Genomic DNA, 19,759 nt, shown 5'->3' on the forward strand with positions numbered 1-19,759 from the left:
ATTCCTGACACTTTCTGCTCGTGTGCCTTTGGGCAAGTCACTTCCAGGCCTGTGGGCCTCATTTTCCCTTATTGTTAAATAAGGAGGTTGGACCAGGATTCATTCCCTCTCTAAATCTGTGGTGCTTGTTTTACAGCTGAGAAATGGGAGACATACACTTTAATTTCACAGGACTAAAGCACTATTTCTGCCCATCAGATTAGGATCTCTCCCCCTTGGATGGTGCAGAGTAAACACTGACAGATTCTGTTCTCTGGTGGCCTCCGCCCTTCTGTGGTGACATTCTCTTGGACTCAGGGAGGACAATGGAGGTTGGAGTTTAATTTACAGTTTGTTCCATTCCAGCCGAGGGTTTCAAGGATCCTGGGCTTCCTCCTGCTCTCACTGCTGTCCAGTATTCTCAGATGAGCTGGGCAGAGCTGAGTGGTCACTCCAAAGGTGGGTTGAGTTATGATACAGTCCAAGAAGTCACAGCTTTCCCCAAGGGCATCCTGGGAGTCTCCCCAGTCTTGTTTAACAACCACTTAACACGCTACAGACTTTTTGTTTGTTTGGTTTGGTTTTTTTCCAGAGGAGAAGTGATTTCAGCAGCTGGCTAGTCTCATTTTATGTTCTTTCTCTTTGAGGGGACATCCTCTTCGTCTGGGGTACAAATAAACGGATGTTTTAAAAGTGCTTCCTCTGTGCGGGGCATTTAGCTAGGCAAAAATGAAATAACCCCTTCCCTCAGGGAGCTTACGTTCTCCTGAGGGTTATGTGGCATGTGAGAGAAAGAGGGCTAGATTTGGAATCAAAGACCTGGGTTCCAGCCCTGGCTAGCTAGGTAGATCAGTAGCCTGGAGTTCAAATTCAGCCACAGATACCTTCTAGCTGTGTGACCCAGACAAGTCATGAGGCCACTGTTGGCCTCAGTTTCCTCATCTGTAAAATGGGAACAATAATTGCACCTACCTCCTAGGGTTGCAAAGATCCGATGACAACGATGATTGTAAAGCACTGAGCACAGTGCCTGGCAGGGCTATAAACCATATATCCTCAGGCAGGTCACTTCACTCATCTGGGCCTCAGTTTCCCCACCTGTAAAATGCTGGGGTTTGACGGAATGGTCCATCTCCGAATTTCTCATCCTACACTACTGTTCAGCTTTGAATCCCGGAGAGAGCTGTGGGCTTGTGCACCAAACGCTCACTAAATGTTGGCTGAGTCGAACCCACCCCACCCGCCGAGTGTCCTGGGATGGTTCGACTGAGCCTTCCACACATGAAGCCTCCCAGCATTAGCACATAGGATGCTCTGGGAGCCTGGATCTTCCTCCTCTGGACTTGGCTTTTGGTGATGGAGTAAAGCCCAGCTGTGTTTCTGTAAGGGAGGCTGCGTCCTAACCATTGGCTCACCCTGCTCCTGCAGCCAGGTCTGCACTGAACCTTCAGCCCAGCAGCCCAGTGGGGAAGTGGGTCTCGTTGTTTCACATTCTCTACTCATTTAGAAAGTTCAGTCCTAAAACGAGGACATTTTTAGGAACTGCTGATGAGAACAGACGCTAGCACCAACAAACCTGACCTTGCCTTGAGCTGCCCGCTATGCTTCTCAAGCAACAGCTGAGCACCCAAAGGAAAACAGAAGAGAGAATTATCTGTGACGCTCTGAATGGCTGTCAGGTGCCATTTGTGTAAAGAAGGTGGGGGCAGGATCTTAAATGTAGTCACAATAAAACTTCCCGGGGTTTTGCCTCGTCCCCCCCCCCCAGGATCTTTTTGTTCCATGATTCTCCTTTCCAAAATCTTCTGTTTTTCAGTCATTGACCAGTGAGCATTTATTAAGCACCAACTTTTTTCCAGGCCCTGTGCTAAGCACTGGGGACAAGTAGGAAGGAAAACAAAAACCCAGCTCCTGTCTTCTGGGAACTCAGGCAGTAGATAACATGCAAATTACTGGACAGCATTTAGTAAGTGCTTAGTATGTGTGCTCCAGGTACTGAGGATATGAAGGAGAGAGGCCCTAGTAGCTGCAGGATCGAGAGAGAGACTGAAGGGGAGCATGGACTGGAGGGAGAGCTTATCAGACAGAGGTGGGGGAGTGGAGGGAGGGCATGCCGGGCAGGGGGACAGCCGGTGCAAAGACCTGGAGATGGGAATGAGAGTGTATGTGCATGTGGGTGTGAGTGTGTGTGCATGTGTGCGAGTGTGAGTGCATGTGTGAGAGTATGTGTGCATGCAGGTGTGTGAGTGTGAGTGTGCGTGCATGCAGGTGTGTGAGAGTGTGTGTGCATGCATGTGTGTGAGAGTGTGTGCATGTGAGTGTGTGTGAGAGTGTGAGTGCGTCTATGAGAGTGTCTGAGGTAGGATTTGAAGTCAGGTCTTTCCAACTCCCAGGCCAAAACTCCAGTCCCTACCACAGGCTGCCCATTCAGTTTCACACTCTTCATACAACAATGTTTGCTAAACATTTACTAGGTGCCTACTGTGGATCCTCGTTCTCCAGGAGATCCTGTGTTTTGGGGGAACCCCTGACATGTACTTAGATAAGTGTGGAATGCATTTGCTCAGATGGGGGTAAAGGGGAGATGTGGACCGAAATCTCCAGGCCAATTTGAGGAAGGGGAGAGGACCCTGGGAGGATGGAAACATCTTGAGGTCAGGCACTGTTTCTGTTTTGTCTTCATATTTCCAGGAGAGTTAGTTAGAAGGAAAAGATGGCATCCCCATGGACCAGGAAGGAAGGAGGGGATTCCAAAAGGCAGAATGAGGGTGGAGGAAGTGGAGTAATCCAGCATGGCTGGAGTGGAGGGAGGGGGCGGGGGAGGCCTGTGGAAGGACTGTGTTTGCTCTGAGAGAGAATAGGAGGAATTGGGAGCAGGAGGGGCTCAGAGTGGCTCCTCCTTCCCCCCCCCCAACTTTTTGAAGGCAGGGACGACTTTCATTTGTCTTTGTAGCCCCAAAACTTAGCCCTGGGTAAGCCTGTAATGAATGCTTCCTCCCTCCTTCGATCTTCCCTCCCTTCCTCCCTCACTCCCTGGCTCACAGTAGGCAGTGGTTGTTTTTGATGACATTCAGACCTTTGCGGTGGGAGGGCTCTTTTGGCAGCTGTGGATTGGAGATGTTTGTTCAGTCAGTCAAAAAGCATTTATTAAGCGCCTATTGTATGCCATGCTCTGGGCTAAGCACTGAAGATACAAAAGAATGGGGAGGGGGAAGGAGACCCAGCCCTCAAGGAGAGGGCAGGTGTTGATGTAGGAAACCATAACATGTTGAGGTTTAAGGTTTAGTGGTGCATGAGAGCCCAAAATACCAACACTCCAGGTTATGCCGAATGAATTCAACTCCGAGTATTCTCTCAGCCAAAGTAAAGCAAAGTTTATTAAAGGTTTACTACAATGGACAGACTCTTAAGGAGCCCAGGCAGGCAGAATAATCTGACACAGTGAGTACTAGATTAATCTCAGCCCCCTCCTGGAGGCAAGACAGGTCTGCTATACAGAAAGGCTGGGGAAGGATCTGGGGGTGGGCTAGAGGACTGGTTTGGGGAGGGTCTTCAGGAGGAATCAAGTAGCTGGAGGCTGCCTGGAGATGAGACAATGGAGCGCTAGGCTAGTGTAAGGGTAACAGATTTGGCCATAGATATTTTGGGTGGGGAGTAACTGGACAATGGAGCGCTAGGTTAGGAAGAGTAAGAGATTTGGGCCTAACAATAATGGAAGGCTTATGGCCTCAGGCAAATGCCTCCTCTAGAGGGAAGATGAATCAGTTCCAGGGGTTTCCCACCCCATCACAAGCAGGGAGACCGAGCAGGGGCTCTAATAATATTGGTGAGTGAGTGGCCTTGTGATGTTTGCAAGGCAACAAGCATTTATTAAGGGCTTGTTGTGTGTGCCTTGTGCCTTTGGGCTCCACACTCTGGGAGTTTACACTCTAATGGGGGAAGCCAAAGGGAGGGGGAGGGGAGAGATCCATAAGAGACCTGTGGGATTAGAATGCAGGACACTTGGTGGGGGGGGGGAAGGGAAGATGACTGGTGAGGCTTGGAGGAGGCTCAGGGGACAAGCTCTAAGATGTTGCCAGGCTGTCTTTGTGGGAGATGTCCAGAAGGCACTGGAGTATCTGAATGGCAGGTGGGTGAGGTAAAGCAAAGAGAAGAGGGTCCAGGCTCAGTGGGCAGGGCACCGAAGATGGCCAAGCAAAGGGGACTGTAATAGGAATGTAATTTAAAGATCCCCCTGTATTGGCTTGGTTTTTGGTTTGATTGTGTTAAAACCCAGAGCTTGTGAATCCCACTTGTGGGATGGACTTGTTGATGTGAAAAGAGAGGGCTGAACTGGGAGGAACTGATGACGTGAATTTAGAGAGACACAAACAAAGAGAGAGGCAGAAGAACTTTTTGGAAGCAGCACCTTGGAGGCAGAGAGAGACAGAGAGGATTGCTGAGGGCCACTTTGAGTTGCCCAGGACTTTTGAGAGCTGCCACCCAGAGCTGCCAAGGACTGAGGAGACATGGCTGTTATGCTGGTACTTTGTCTGTTTTGATGTTGTTTTGCCAGATCTGTCCACTGGTGAAGGACAATCCAATCCTGTTGTTGCAGAGGCCTGTGAACCTTGCTGTTGGTTAAGAGCTCCTGACACTGTTCTGCAGACAGAGAGTGAATTCTGTCCACTGGTGAAGGACAGTGCTGTTGTTGCAGAGGTTGTGGAACCTTGCTGTTGGTTCAGAAGCCCTGAAGAAGGATTTTCTTGTTGTATGTTTACAGAAATCCTGGAAGGGGGTTTTGCTAATGTTTTCAGGGGTCCTAGGACTGTTCTGCAGACAGAGAATGAATTAATGAAGACACTGGCAATGTATCTTGTGGCCTTGCTAAGCTTTGTCTCCCCAGGAACAAAGATTGCTGAGACCTTGCCTCCTGTCAAGATGAAGAAAAGACCTCCATTTGGGTATTAAGTGCTGTGCTTAAGCTTGTTGTAACTCTGGGGTAGATTCAATTGTGATCCAAGGGTGGGGAACTTTTGACTTTTTTGTGCTCTGTGATTAAACAAATGAATGTACTTTACTTATGATTGGAAACTAATCTCCATTTGAGAAGAGGGGCTTTGTGATGGACTAAATGAATGTACAGCTTAGGGGTGGAGTAGTATTTAGAAGAGGGACTTTGTGATTGATTAAATGAATGTAATATCCAGGGGTGGAGTAGTACTTGGAGATTATTGAATCACACTTAGTAAATGCTGTATTTTGAATGATGTAATATTTTGATCTTCTCTGTTCTTGGTTTGTCACTGAATAAAATGGAGAGCTCCTATGCTGGTATTCTGAACCTTGGGAAGTTGCCTTTGCTTGGCATTACAGGGACTGAGAGGCTGGCCTTGAACCCAGAAAGAAGGGTGGGTAGGAGGGGAAGGAGAGATCTGCTAGGGTTAGAATGGGAATGGAGGTCGAGGCTGAGGTTTGAGAAGAATCCATGGGGTTAGCCCAGGCACAGGGAGGTCCACAATTTTCTCAGGCCAGAGATGGGTCTTCACCTTGTTCCAGCTCCTCCCTTGGTGCCCTCAGGTGCTGCAAGCAGGGACTGGCATCTGGTCCCTCTGCCATCTGTAGAGCTGAAGCCTGCACTCAGCAGGTTGGCAGGGTTAGGTAAGTGCCACTTCAGGGTGTCAGGAGCTCATTGAGCTTTCCACCCTCCTGTCTGAGCTGGCATGTCCCATGCCCAGGCTGCCAGCCATGCCCTCTCTGGCGGGGCTGTGGCTCTTGCAGGTGCTAATTAAGCAGTAGCAGTTATTAGGTTCCTTTCCGTGTTATGACCATATCCACAAAGGAGGCGGAATCTTTCCTGGATTTGCCTGGACAGAGCCCACAGTGCCCACTCGCTGTGGGCAGGTTGTGAAAAACAAGTTAGAGGATGATCTCTTGATGGCTCCAGGCAGGTCCTGGGATACCCAGACTTCCAGTGACTTGGAAGCTCTGGCCTGGGCTTAGCCCCAGAGGAACACTCAGGAGAACTCTGGGACTCCTGGGCTGGCATTGAGTTGGATGGGCCACTGCCCCTTCCCTGGTGCTCTTGGGGACTGTGTGAAAGGTGGGCTGCCCTTCAAACCTGGGTGGGCAGCTCTTGGCATTGCAGTCCACAGGATATTCCTGGGGCAGACCGGTATTTGTCTTGGCACATCTGGAAGGGCTCTGTTTCCGGATTTGCCTGTAAAAACCTGTACCATGTATCTCAGTCTGTAACACAGTCAGAGGAGAGCTCTGTATGAACCATCTGCCTTCTGAGCAACCAGTACATTCAACAGCTGAATGACTATGTCCATCCTGTTCTCATTTCCCCATTACTGGAGTCCCTGTGAGGGGGCCCCCTGCCCGAGGTCACCTCTTCCACTGAACTTGGTGATTGTAGTGAGGATGGTGATGGTAATAGCTAGCATTTATGTAGCACCTAAGGTTTACAGATTTTATCTCAGTTGATAATGTGTTACATACATTATCTCATTTGATACTTGTTATACAAAGTCCCTCCTATGATAATCTATGTCATGTATATTATCTCATTAGACCCTCACAACAATCTGTGAGATGTTAAACCCATTTTACAGAAGAAAAAAAAAAGGTGCAGAAAGGAGCTTATGTGACCTGGCCAGATGTGAAGATCCAGACTTCCTGTCCAGCACTCTCCATTGTACCGCCCAGTTCCCCTAAACCAAACTCAATCTCACCAATATTTGTTAAGGCATTCTGCCAGGTAGTGTGGTGGGGAAGGGATTCCTTCCCTCTGGGATGGGCAGGGCCATGCCGATGGAGCTTCCTGAGCTGGTCTCCTGCCCACAGCCCACCTGGCTGAGTTCTTTTTTTAATGGTACCTTTTATTTATTTTGTTTTATAAGATTTTATTTTTAATTTATGGAATAGCAGTTTTCTGTTTGGTGGAAGATGAAAGCCAGAAATACCTTTTTCTGCTCAGCCTCTTGGGTAGGTTAGCTAAAATTTTATTCCGGTTAGGTCAGTTTAGATGAGGTATTTTTCTGGGCTCATTTCACACAACTGAGGTCATCTCAGACCCAGGCCAGGGGCAGCTGACCCTGAAGCTGGTCTGGCCCCTTTAGCTGAGCTAGAATTTCTTCTGCACCTTCTGGGAAAGAGGTCCTCTAGCCTAGGTGAGCCCTTTCTGAACTTCATGGCCTCAGGACCTAGGAGGTTTTTCTCTTAGACAGAATTGGTGCTAACTGCTTTTAGCAAGGAATCTTCCCCCGTCCCCAGTCTCCCTCTCTCTGGGCCAACCTACTTGAACTCACTGAAAGGGTCTCACCTTTCTCTAAGCATCTCCTTAAGTGCCTTGAGGGCAGGCTCCAATACCCATAGGCACTTAATGAATGCTGCTGATTGATTGACTGATTGAACCAGGTTGTCCCTTTCTGTTTTTGCTGTGAGGCAGGGTGGAAATAACACTACCTCAGGTGAATAGAGCTCCTGCAGCTCCTGTGTGATGATGTCCTGTTCACAGCTGTCCTCCCTCTGCACCCTCATGTATCTTATCCTACAGGATTCCATACAGAACAATCGCTGGCCTTCAGATCCCTTCCCAGCGCCCCCTCCTGCCTTTCCAGGCTTCTCACCTCTTACTCCCTGAAGCCTTTTCTTCCACCCAGTGAGCCCGGCCTCCTGGCTGTCCATAAACCAGATCCTCTGTCTTTCCACTCAGCATTTTCTCTGATTCCCTCCCCACTCCCCCCCACCCCCCCATGCCTGGAACCTTCTCCCTGCTCCCTGGCTTCTTTGAAGCCCCAGTGAAGATCCCACCTCCTACCTGAAGCCTTCCCCAGGGCCTCCCCTCTGTTGATTATTTTCTGTTTGTTTACAGGTGTCCCCCATTAGAGCGTAAGCTCCTTGAAGGCAGGGACTGTCCTTGCCTCTTTTGATATCCTCAGCGCCAGTCCTGAGCCTGGAACATAATTGGCCTTGATTATATTTATTTGTACTTAGTTTCTTTATTTTTATTTATTCTGCATCTTCTTTTTTTTTTTTTTTTTTTTGCCTTTTTGGAGGGCAATTGGGGTTAAGTAACTTGCTCAAGGTTACACAGCTAGTTTTTTTGTGTTAAGTGTCTGAGGCCTGATGTGAACTCAGCTCCTGACTCTGGGGCCGGTGCTTTATATTCTGCATCTTCTTACACGGGCCCTTGCTGTCCTCTGCCTTAGAATGAGAGGAAGCCCCTTGGAAATGGGGGTGTTTCATTCTCTGGCTGTGTGTCCCCAGCCCCTGACACGGTCCTTGGCATGTATTAGCTGTTTGAGAAGTTCCAGCTAGTTGACTGTGTCTTCTGCTCTGGTACAGGGATTATGGACTGATTGATTCTTGAATCAATGCCGGCAACAGGGCAGCAGGTGGGTTTTTGCTCTGTTTGATTCTTTGAGGCCCTGGCCCTCTGCCTTCAATACAAAGACAAAAATGAAGCTACTCTTGGCCTCAGAGAGCTTCTATTCCATAAGGGGTCAGGGGTCAAGTGGGGAGAATGGTAGACAGATAAATGATCACAAAATCCTTCTAGGGTAATGGATACCGATGAAGACCAATAGGCTCTCAAGATAATGGGGGGCCCCAAACAGGGGTGGGGGGGAAGAGGAGATCATGAACAGTTTCAGGTCGGAGGTGGTGATCTAAGCTGAGCAAAAAGCAAGGAATTCCAACAGGTGAAGGTGAAAAGTTTAGGCAGGAAATGAAACATCTTCCATGGTCAGGCGCCATTTTGGTTGGACTATAGCTTGCATTAGGGGGAGGAATGTCTAGGTTGAAGCCAGGTTAAGAAGAGGCCAAACAGATGAATTTTATTTTATTTTACTGGCAAGAGGGAGCCTGTGAAGGTCCATGAGCAGGGGAGTAATGTAAGAACTGTATGCTGGGGATATTCCTTTGGCAACTCTGTGGAGATTAGACTGGAAATGCAGAGGCCCAGGGCAGGAAAACCAAGTAGGAGGTTGTTGCAAATAGAGGTTTGGTTAAGGAAAAGACTTTTTGAGAATTAGAGAAAGAGCTACTTCCAGGGCTCACTGGATGCCTTAAAGCAAAGCCTGGATGACCCCTTTGTATCCAGTGGAGCCATTTTCAGGTAGACTTTGGACTAGAAGCCCACCGAGGTCTCCTAATTCCAGAATTCTGGGATGTAGTGGCCCTGGTGATTTTTAGGGATGCAGGCATAAAACAAACTCAGGAAGCCTTCTCCACCCTCTAAGACATCATCCCAGAGATGAGGGAGGGCCAGCAAATGCAATCCATGTTCTGTGTTTATAAATTGTCCGTCCTTTGTGTCTGGGACCAGAGAGGCCCATGTGGGGGTTGGGCAGGGAGTGTCTACAGGCAGGACACACTACCTTCCATTAAGTGACAATCAGACCAAGCAGCTGATGCTCTGTTGTAACAGGCCCTGGGGGCTCTTGCTCCCTTCTCCATTGGTAGGGAAGGGTGAGTAAGCAAGCCAGAGCAGGCCAAGTCAGGCAGAGTGCCTGCCCTGACCTTGTGGGCAGTGATGGCATACCTGACCGGATTCTCTGGTCTTATCATCACCATAGCCATATCACTGTCTCCCTAGGGTCCACGGAAGTGTGCTGTTGGTCTCTCATTGGCCAAGAGGCAGCCTTTGGGGTAGGGAAGAGGGCGTGGGACTTGAAGAGGGGCCCAGGCATCTGGGTGGTCATCAGCTGTGACCTTGATTTTTTGCCAACTCTCACGGGGGAGAAGCTTCTTCCCTTCCTCCTCCTGTGACCCCCACTACAATGTGAATTCTAGTCAGTACTCCCAGAGCTGCCAAGAATGTCTCCATGGCAGCGGGGGTGCTGCAGGCAGCTCATGGAGCCATAACGGGGAAAGGTTCTGGCCTACGACTCATTCCTTCTGTGTTAGTAATCTGCAGTTCACATTGTCCTCTCTCTTACATTTGAGGAGTATGATAAATGCTGGGTTACAGTATCCATGGGGTGAGTCTGGAATCAGAGGACCTGGATTCTACTTCTGCCTTTGCCACCTGTTTGACCTTGAGTGAGTAATTTAAGCTTTGGGTCTCAGTTTCCTCATCTGTTAAAAAAAAAAAAGGGGCAGGGGCAGAATGATATTGAACTAGATTTTTTATCCTATCTGTGTGACCCTGGTCAAGTCACTTTACCCAGCTTGTCTCAGTTTCTTTATCTTTAAAATGAGCTGGAGAAGGAAATGGCAAATCACTGCAGTGTCTTTGCCAAGAAAACCCCAGATGGGGTCATGAAGAATCAGACATGACTGAACATGCTTGAACAGCATGCAGGCGATGCCTATGTTAGCTCCTAACTGCCACACATGTAGGATGGCCCAAAGATGAGGACAGGTGTGGGAAATGAGGCAGAGATATGGGAGGCCCTGCATTTTGAGAGCCCTAATTAAGAAGACTGTTTTTGACTTGAAAAAAGATTCTTTTTCATTCAAATTTAGTCTATGAAGTCATGCATCCATGACAAACTTCCAAATGAATTTTCCTTTAAAATTGCCCCAACACCGACCACTTTCTTTTTGTTTGTTTTTATTTTTATTTTTTGAGGGGGGAAGGAAGGGCAGTTGGGGTTAAGTGACTTGTCCACGGTCACACAGCTAGTAAGTGTTTAGTGTCTGAGATTGGATTTGAACTCAGGTCCTCTTGACTCCAGGGCTGGTGCTCTATTCACTGTGCCACCTAGCTGCCCCTCACTACTTTCTTTTTAAAAGTAATTAGTTTTTGCAAATATGAGTGTCTCTTCTCATTGTCACCATTGAACAACTGAAAAAATTTAAATATAAATTAAAACAACAGCAAAATAGCACCCTCATCAACAAATATGTATAGTCCAGCAAAACAAATTCTGCATTGGCCACGTCCAAAACCTGTGTCTCATTCCACGTTTTAAGTCCACTGTGTCTCTGGCAACGTGGCATATTTTATCTAAAGTCCTCTGTATTTGCTATCATTAGGTTGATCTGAGGTCCACAGTCTTTCCAAGTTATTTTTCTCTGATGTTGTTGTCCTTGTATAATCTTCTCCCAGTTCTGCTCACTTCTCCTTACATCACTTCATAGAGGTCAGTTTTCTCTCAAGCTATCCTTTTTGTCATCTCTTAGGGCACGATAATATTCCATTACATTCATATGTCATAATTGTTTAACCATTCTGTAATTGGAGGGCACTCATGTCATTTACAGTTTGGGGCTACTACAAAAACAGCTGCTCTAAATATTTTTGTATATATAGAGTGGCCCCAAAATCTCAGTGCAGTTTTAGGCTTTAGTAGTTTAAATGATAAATAAAATATTTGATAGAAGTATTTTTAATTTTTATATGTAATATAATTCAATAGAATATAAATATTTAATAGCTTTAAATTAAAGTGATCAGAGTTTAAAAGTGTGCTTACATGTTTGGGACACTCCATATAGGTCTTTTTGTAATCTCTCTGTAGTAGAGGCCCAGTAGTGGTAGAGTGGGTCAAAGGGTAGGCACAGTTTTGTACCTTTCTGTTCCACGTGGCCTTTTCACACCTCTACCAACAAGCCGTGAGTATACCTGTTTTTCTACCCTTCAACATAAGTCATTTTCCTTGATTGTCTTCTTTGCCAATCTGACAGGTACAAGGTAGAATCTTAGGCTTCCTTTAATTTTCTATTTTCTAATTATTGGTGAGTTGGAACTTTTTTTTTCACATTGTTGATAGCTCAGACTTCTTCTTTTGAAAATTGCTTATTTATATCTTTTGGCCATTTATCTTTCAGGGAATGGCTCTTAGTCTTCTAAATTTGAATCATTTTTATATATATCTTGTTCTCGAGACTTTTATTGCAGAAACTTACTCCAAATATTTCTCCCCCAATTACCTATTTCCCTTCTAATTTTAACTGCTTTAGATTTGTTTGTATAAATACTTTATATAATCAGAATTGTCCATTTAATCTTTCTAAATTTATCTTTTATCTTGTCTCTATAGCTTGTTTGATCATGAACTCTTCCTTTCTCCATAGATAGAGCCAAAAGGTAGTTTCCTTGCTGTTCGAATTTGCTTATAAGGTCACCATTTATTTCTAAGTCATGGTTCATGAAATTTGTCATGTTATATACTGTGAGACATTGATTTAGCCCTAATTTCTGCCAAACTGCTTTCTAGTTTCCAGACAGTTTTTGTCAAATACTTTAGCCTCAGTCACTGGGATGTTTGTGTTTATTGAACATAGTGCTGTTACTATCTCCATTGCTTCTGTATCTTTTACGCCTTGGCATCCAGGGTAAGCTTCAGTTATCATGATCTATATATCTGGTCACTAGACCCAGATGGCTGCAGAGGAGAAAGTGAGGCTGGTAGCTTTGCACAGCGCTGCCTCACTTAAATCCAATTCACTTGCATGTCATGGCATCATCTTCCTGATGTCGTGGTTTTCTAGGAGAACGAAGGACAGACAGACAACAGCATATCATATATCTGATCTAGTCCACTGACTTATCTGTTTTGTTTTTTTTTTACCCATTACCATATAATTTTAATGATTACTGTTTTATACTGTGATTTGAGATCTGGTATTGCTAGCCCCTTTCTTTCCTACTTTTTTTCATTATTACCTTTGAGATCTTGACCTTTTGTTCTTACATATGAATTTAATTTTTTTTGAAACTTTTATAAAGCTGAAATACCACTCTGCTAGTTTATTGCTATAGAATAGAATAATAAATAAGCTAATTTAAATAGCGTTGTCATTTTTATTATATTGGCTCAGCCATTCCGTTAGCCATGAGTTCACCCTACTCATATTTCTCCTATGAGTTAGGTCTGTCTTTATTTCTTCAAAGTGTTTTATAGTTGGCTTTTTATAGTTTCTTGGTGTGTCTTGGCTGATTGACTTCCATATATTTTATAACTTATGTAGTTTTGAATGGAATTTTCTTTTCTACCTTCTTCCTTCTGGGTTTTGTTGGTAAAATGATTTATCCAGACTTATTTTATATCATATAATTTTGCTGAAATCATAAATCCTTTCATTAATTTTTTTTGTTTGACTCTTTAGGGCTTTCTAAGTAAATCATCGTATCATGTGAAAAAAGTGATAGTTTTGTTTTCTCGTTACTTATGCTTATTTCCTCAATTTTTCTTTCATGTTTCATTGCTCTGGTTAGTCTTCCTAGAGACTGTGTTAAATAGTAGTGGTGATCCGGGCACCTTTGCTTTGTCCTTAATCTTATTGAAAAGGCCTCAAACTTTGTTATATATGATGTCTGCTCTTGGTTTTAGATAGATATTATTTGCTGTATTAAGAAAAGGTTTATTTTTATAGACCTTAATTCCTATTTATTCCTTTGCTTACTAGAGTTTTTATTTTTAAATAGAAATGCATGTTGGATTATGCCAAAATCATTTTCAGCATCTATTAACATAATTATACGGCTTTTATTATTTTGTTATTAACACGATTTATTATATTTATAGTCTTCCTTTTCTTGAACTAATCCTTTATTCCTGATGTAAATCCAACTTGGTCATAGTATATAACCTTTCTAATATGTTGTTGTCATCTACTTGCTAATATTTTATTTAAATTTTTTCATATTAGTGTTAATTTAGGATATTGATCGTTGTTTAGCTGTCACCTCCATATTTGTATCATACAAAGAATAACCTCTTTTTCTATTACTGCAAACAGTTTGTATACTATTAGAATTAATTAATCTTTGAATGTTTGATAGAATTTACTCATAAATCTATCTGATCCTGGGGTTGGTTTTTTTTTTAATTTGGGAATTTATTTGTATCTTGTGTAAATTTCTTTTCCTGATGTTGAGTTATTTAAATACTCTTGTTAAACTGTATATTTAATATTTTTCTACATATTCATCCATTTTCTCAAAGTTATCAATTTTATTAGCATGTAATTGAGTAAAACAATTTCTGATAATTTCCTTTGCTTCCTCTTTAATTTTTTCAAAATTTTTTTCATTTTTGATACTAACAATTTTATTTTCTCCTGCTTTTCAATTAGATAAGTTGCTTATCCATTTTTAATTTGTCTTTAAAAAAGCTCCTGCTTTTACTAATTTCCTTTTTTGCTTTCAATTTTGTTAATTTCTTTAAATTTTACAATTTCTACTCTGTTTAGTTGAGGGGTTTGGGTTTGTTATTGACTCAAAGTTTTTTTTTTTAATTTAGTATTTAATTCATTCATTTGTTTCTCTCCTTTTTTTTTTTTTTTTGAGATATAAAATTTCCCCTAAGAACTGCTTTAGGTGTATCCCATAAGTTTTGATATGTTGTCTTTCTTTCATATAATTTTCTTTAATGAAATTTTCTGTCATTTCTACAATTTACTTTTTGACTAATTAGTTCTTTAAAATAATTTTATTTAGACTCCAATTACTTTTAATTCTTGGCTCAAAAACCTTTATTGAATATACTTTTTATTGTATTGTGGTTAGTAAATGATGTTTAGTATTTATGCTGTTCTACAAGGTCAATTTTTTTAAATTTAAATTTATTTACTTTTAGTTTATAACATTCAGTTGCACAATCCCTTAAGTTTCAAATTTCCTCTATTTCCTCTCCTCCCCATGGTGGCATGTAATCAAATATAGCATCTCCAAATACCTTCACATTAAACATTAGTCAGGTTGTAAAGAAGGGTTATAACCAATGGAGCGAACAGGGAGAAAGAAAAAACAAAACAAAACAAAAAAGAGAGCAAGTTGTTTGCTTCAATCTGCATTCAGACTCTGTAGTTCTTTCTCTGGATGTGGGTATCCTTTCCTTCATGAGGCTTTTGGAGTTGTCTTATAACCTGCATTGCTGAGAGGAGTCCAGCCTATCAGAGCTGGTCATCACACATACGTTGTGTCTGTGATTGTGTACAAATTTCTCCTGGTTCTGCTCTTCTCCCTCAGCATCAGTTTGTATAAGCCTCTCCAGGTAAATATGAAGTCCATCTACTCCTCATTTCTTATAGCACAATAGTATTCTATTCCATTCATAGACCACAACTTGTTCAGCCATTTCCCAATTGATGGGCACCCCCTTGATTTCCAATTCTTTGCCACCACAAAAAGAGCTGCTATGAATATTTTTGTACATAAGGGTCCTTTTCCCACTTCTATGATTTCTTTGGGAAACAACCCTACAAGTGGTATTGCTGGGTCAAAGTGCATGCACTTATTTATAACCCTTTGGGCATAGTTTCAGATTCTTCTCCAGAATGGTTTAATTAGTTCACAACTCCACCAACAATGCATTCGTGTTCCAATTTTTCCACATCCTCTCCAGCATTTGTCATTTTCCTGTTTTGTCATCTTAGCCAATCTGACTGGTGAGATGTGGTACCTCAGAGTTGTTTTGATTTGCATTTCTCTAATAAATAGTGATTTAGAGCATTTTTCATATGCTTATAGATAGCTTTAATTTTTTCCTCTGAAGACTGCCCCTTCGTATCCTTTGACTACGTGGTCAATATTTGTAAAGATGCCATTTAAGACTGAGAACTATATAAAATTTCCTCATATTCCCATTCTTTAATCACCAGAGATTTATTATCTTTCATTTTTCTGAGGTTCTATTCAGGTCCTTAATTTATTCCTTGTTTATCATTTTGGTTAGATTTGTCTATGTTTGAGAGAGTCAGTCCTTCCTTATTTTAGTTTTGTTTTCTATTTGAGAGCGTTGTTCTTTTTCTTTGTTCTTGAAGAGGACCATGACATCAGGAAGGTGATGCCATGACTTGTGAGTGAATTGGATGTAGTTGAGGTAGGGCTGTGTAAAGTCACCAGCCTCACTTTCTTCTCCAGAGCAACCTGGGTCCAGGGCAAGGGGAGATGGCCCTGGATGCAGTGGGAGACCATGACCTTTTTAAGTAACATCTTTTAGGAGTGTGATGAAGTGAGGGATGACATGGAAAGAGGAATAGAGCAGTGTGCATAGATGGTGAGTAATTGTAATAGAAGGTTTGAGTTGGGGAGTAGTGGGAAATAAAGTTGGGTGACTAGAGTGAGTTCTGATTATAAATGGCTTTGAAAAACAAAAAGAGGAAATTTAGACATGATAATGATGTACAGGCCATCCCACATGCCTAGAAGGCTTCTTCTCCCTCTTCAACTCCTCCTTTCTCTTCCTTCTCCTTTTTTCAATATTTATCTCTAGCACCTCCTTCTACAGAAGCCATTCCTGGTTTCCACCTCTTCCCCAAACAGCTGGTGAGCTCCCTCCCAAAGTATCTTGTATTTTACCACTTTATATTTATTCCGTGTGTTGGTCCTTCGTTTTCGAAGAGGACCATGGTATCAGCGAAATGATGACCGACTTTGATTTGAGGGAGGGAGGGCCGTATTCTGCATATATTTGTATATGTATTGATATATTCTGTCTGTAATTATATACATTGTCACATATAAGAATATTATGTCCTTGTCACATAATAGCAACAAGATCTAGGCAGCCACAGTGCTAAATGTTTTACATATCTTATCCCATTTGATTCTCACAATAACCCTGAGGGAGGTGCTGTTATTGGCTCCATTTTACAGCTGGGGAAACCGAGGCAGGTAGAGTTAAATGACTGGGTAAGTTTCATTCTTTGTCACTGTATCCCCTGGGGCTGTGGCACACAGGAGGTATTTCATAAATGCTTGTTGATCGATTGGTAGAAGATAGCCACATATTGAAGTACAGTTGAATGAGGCAAGATGGTGAATTTGATCTGGGTTAGCTTCAGGTACCTTCTGTTCCCCCAGCTCCGATTTCACCCCTAACCCAGCCAGATGTGTTTCTAGGGAGGGGAAAGGGCATTCTAAGAGAAAGCATGCTGCCTTACTGATAACATCATTTTTGCTCTGCAGGTAAAATTCCATGTTCAGCATTGGCTGTTCCAAACAAGGGCCCTGTTAACAAAGCCCGTTTAGTGATTTGGCAAAGGGCCTGGCCAGGCCTTGTTGGTCGGGTTCCATAAAGTCTACAGGAGGCCCAGCATGTAGGTCAAGTGCATTCTTTCACCCTTGACTCCCCTGGGGCAGAGGGGAGGGTGCAATCCTATTGGTCCTGTTACTGTGCTATCACTACCAGCCTCCCCTGCCCTCTCCCCCAGACCTTCCTTCTTCCCCCCACCCAGGGAAACTGAATAGATGGGGGTTGTCCTGATAAAATCTGGATCTGGCATGCTCGGGCATCATGGCAGCCTGGGTAGAGTCCTGGGCTAGGGGGGCTGTGAAGGTGACCTTGACTTCCATTCCCAGCTTGCTTAGGGAATTGGGAAATCTACAGAATCATAGATTTGGAGCCAGAAGGGACCCCAAAGGCCATCCACTCTAACCCCCTCTCCCTCTGGATCCTACAGAAAGTAAATGTTGGAGGCTCCCAAACAGTGGGAGGGGGCGCAGCACAGTCTTCTCCTCATTCCCACCAGGGCACTGCTTTTGGATTCTGCTGGGTACCTCCTTCCCTCTCCCTCCTCCCCCTGCACCCCATTTTTACCTTTTTGTGTGTTGTTTTGCCCCATTGGATTGTAAGTTCCTTGATGGCAGGGGCTATTTTTTAAATTTTGTTTTTGTATCCCCAGTGCTTAACGCATCATTGCCAGATTGTGAAAATCTTGAAAAACATTTCTATTTGATCTTTAGGTAATGGGAACCCCTGGAATTGCTTGAGTGAGATGGTCAGATCTATGCTTAAGGAGGTAGTGGAGTGGGGGATGGACAGGAGGAGAAAGAGACTGGATGCAGGGAGGCCGAGGAGGAGGCCTTTTCAATAATCAGCACTAGATGTGATGGTGGCCTGAACTTAGGCACCAGCTGTGTGAGACAAGGGGTTGGATTGGACAGATGTTGTGAGGAAGCCGGTCATGCAGTACTGAGAGTACTGTTAGCAGTTCATTAAAATTTAATTTAATACCATAGGATGGATAGGTGGCACAGTAGAGCTGATGCTGGGCCTAAGTTAAAATCCAGCTTCTTATCCTTATTACCCATGTGACCCTGGCCAAGTCACATCACTGCTATTTGCCTCAGTTTTCTCAACTGTAAAATGGGAATAATAATAGTACCTACCTCCCAGGCGTGTAACGAGGGTCAAATGATACATGCTTGTTCCTTTCCCTTCTCTGCTGAAGGTACAATCTGGCAACCGCCTGGACATGTAGAGTGAAAAGTCAAAGATGATGCCTAGGTGAGGAACCTGGGAGACAGTAGAAGGCAGTAATGCCTTCACCAGGAATAAGGACATGGAGAAGAGGGAAAGATGGGTTTGGCTTTCTGTTGAGATGAAGATGTCTCCAGGACAGCCAGGCTGAAATGAACACTGCACCTGGTGATGGGCGAGGTGGGAGCATGGGCCTAGAGGTCACAGTTAAAGCTACGGGAGCCAGTGAGATGACCATGAAGATTGTGCCGAGGGCAGAACTTTAGGGAGACTCCCAGTTAGGGGCCATGGAATGGATGATGGACGTAGTTTGAGACTGTTGGGTCCTGGACTGTTTGTGGCATAGGAAAACTTCCCATTAAATAAATGATAGCATAGTATAGCACGTCGATAGTATTTAACTTATAAATAATAGGGGTAGCTAGGTGGTGCAGTGGATAGAACACCAGGTCTGAACTAGGGAATTCAAATCTGGCCTCAGTCACTTACTAGCTGTGTGACCCTGGGCAAGTCACTTAACCCTGTCGACCTCAGTTTCTTCATCTGTAAAATGAGCTGGAGAAAGAAATTGCAAACCATTGCAGTATCTTTGCCAAGAAAATCCCAAATGGGGTCACCAAGAGTCAGACATGGCTGAAAAAAATGACTGAACAACAATGCAAAGCATTTATAAAGCTTCTTAAAGTTTGCTAAGAGCTGTACGTTATCTCACTTGAACCTCACAACACCCCTGAGAGGTAGGTGCTCTATTTACACCCATTTTATAGAGGAGGAAACTGAGGCTGGCTTGTCCAGAGTCCCACAGCTAGTGAGTGTCTGAGGCAGGATGCGAACTCAGACTTCTGGGCTCTAGGTCCCATGCTCTATCCCCTCTCTCCACTAATTGCCCCAGTAGACTATGTAATTAGTACCACTTTAATCATCTCAGTCTTCCCCAGACTAGAAATGTCTGGCCAATGAATTTTTAATCCCCCTTGAATTCTTGGTCCTGGGCTTCAGTGCTTCATACTACTTTGTACCACTCAGTTCTCTACCCTCTCCTTTTCCTGACCTTCCTCAAATAAACTGTTTATATTCTATAGCCAGACAAAGCTGCTTATCTCCTTCCAGACTCATGCCTGCTTCTCTAACTTTATTCCTGATAGCCCGTGATCTGAGAATGCCTTCCCCCTTCTCTGCCTAACTTACTTCTTCTCCTCTTTTTTCTCCATTTAAATTTTTAATTATTTTAAAATAAATTTTTAAAAAGAAGCTTTTTGATATATTTTGCATTATATCCCTCCTGACCTGGGGCCCCACTTTTCCTGATTAGTGACCGGTCCTTCTGGAACACTTTCAGTCATGCTTGACCCTACTCCCTCTCCTCTCCACCCCATCCAGGTGTCAAACTGGAACCCAGAGCCATTATCGGACTAACGCTGTTCTTCTTCCTGAATGGAGTGTGTCCATCTACTTATTTCCTTTTTGTTCTTGTAACCTTCCCACATTAAAGTGCCTGTCCCTGGTCTCCACTTCCCTATCAGAATAGTTTCCCTTGTTAGAGTGTAAGCTTCCTGAGGGCAAGGGATGTCTTGGCTTTCATAATAAAGCACTGATCTCCACACAGCATTTAATAAATGGAATTTAATTAATTTATT

At 43.7% G+C, this 19,759-nt stretch overlaps 1 protein-coding gene across 1 annotated transcript in view; it reads left to right on the top strand.

The window, feature by feature from the left end:
* The window catches only part of ARHGEF3 (Rho guanine nucleotide exchange factor 3), a 287,829-nt gene that overhangs the window by 12,789 nt on the left and 255,281 nt on the right, over positions 1 to 19,759 (top strand). Inside the window, exon 2 of the mRNA XM_069084344.1 lies at positions 16,829 to 16,959. Within this exon, the coding sequence (XP_068940445.1) occupies positions 16,958 to 16,959 (2 nt within the window). The 5' untranslated portion in view covers positions 16,829 to 16,957. The remainder of the gene's footprint in view (positions 1 to 16,828; positions 16,960 to 19,759) is intronic.

Source organism: Petaurus breviceps, unplaced genomic scaffold, assembly GCF_028583685.1.
Source record: "Petaurus breviceps papuanus isolate PSGF00001 unplaced genomic scaffold, PetGlider_PUasm1.0 174, whole genome shotgun sequence".
Lineage (NCBI taxonomy): Eukaryota > Metazoa > Chordata > Mammalia > Diprotodontia > Petauridae > Petaurus > Petaurus breviceps.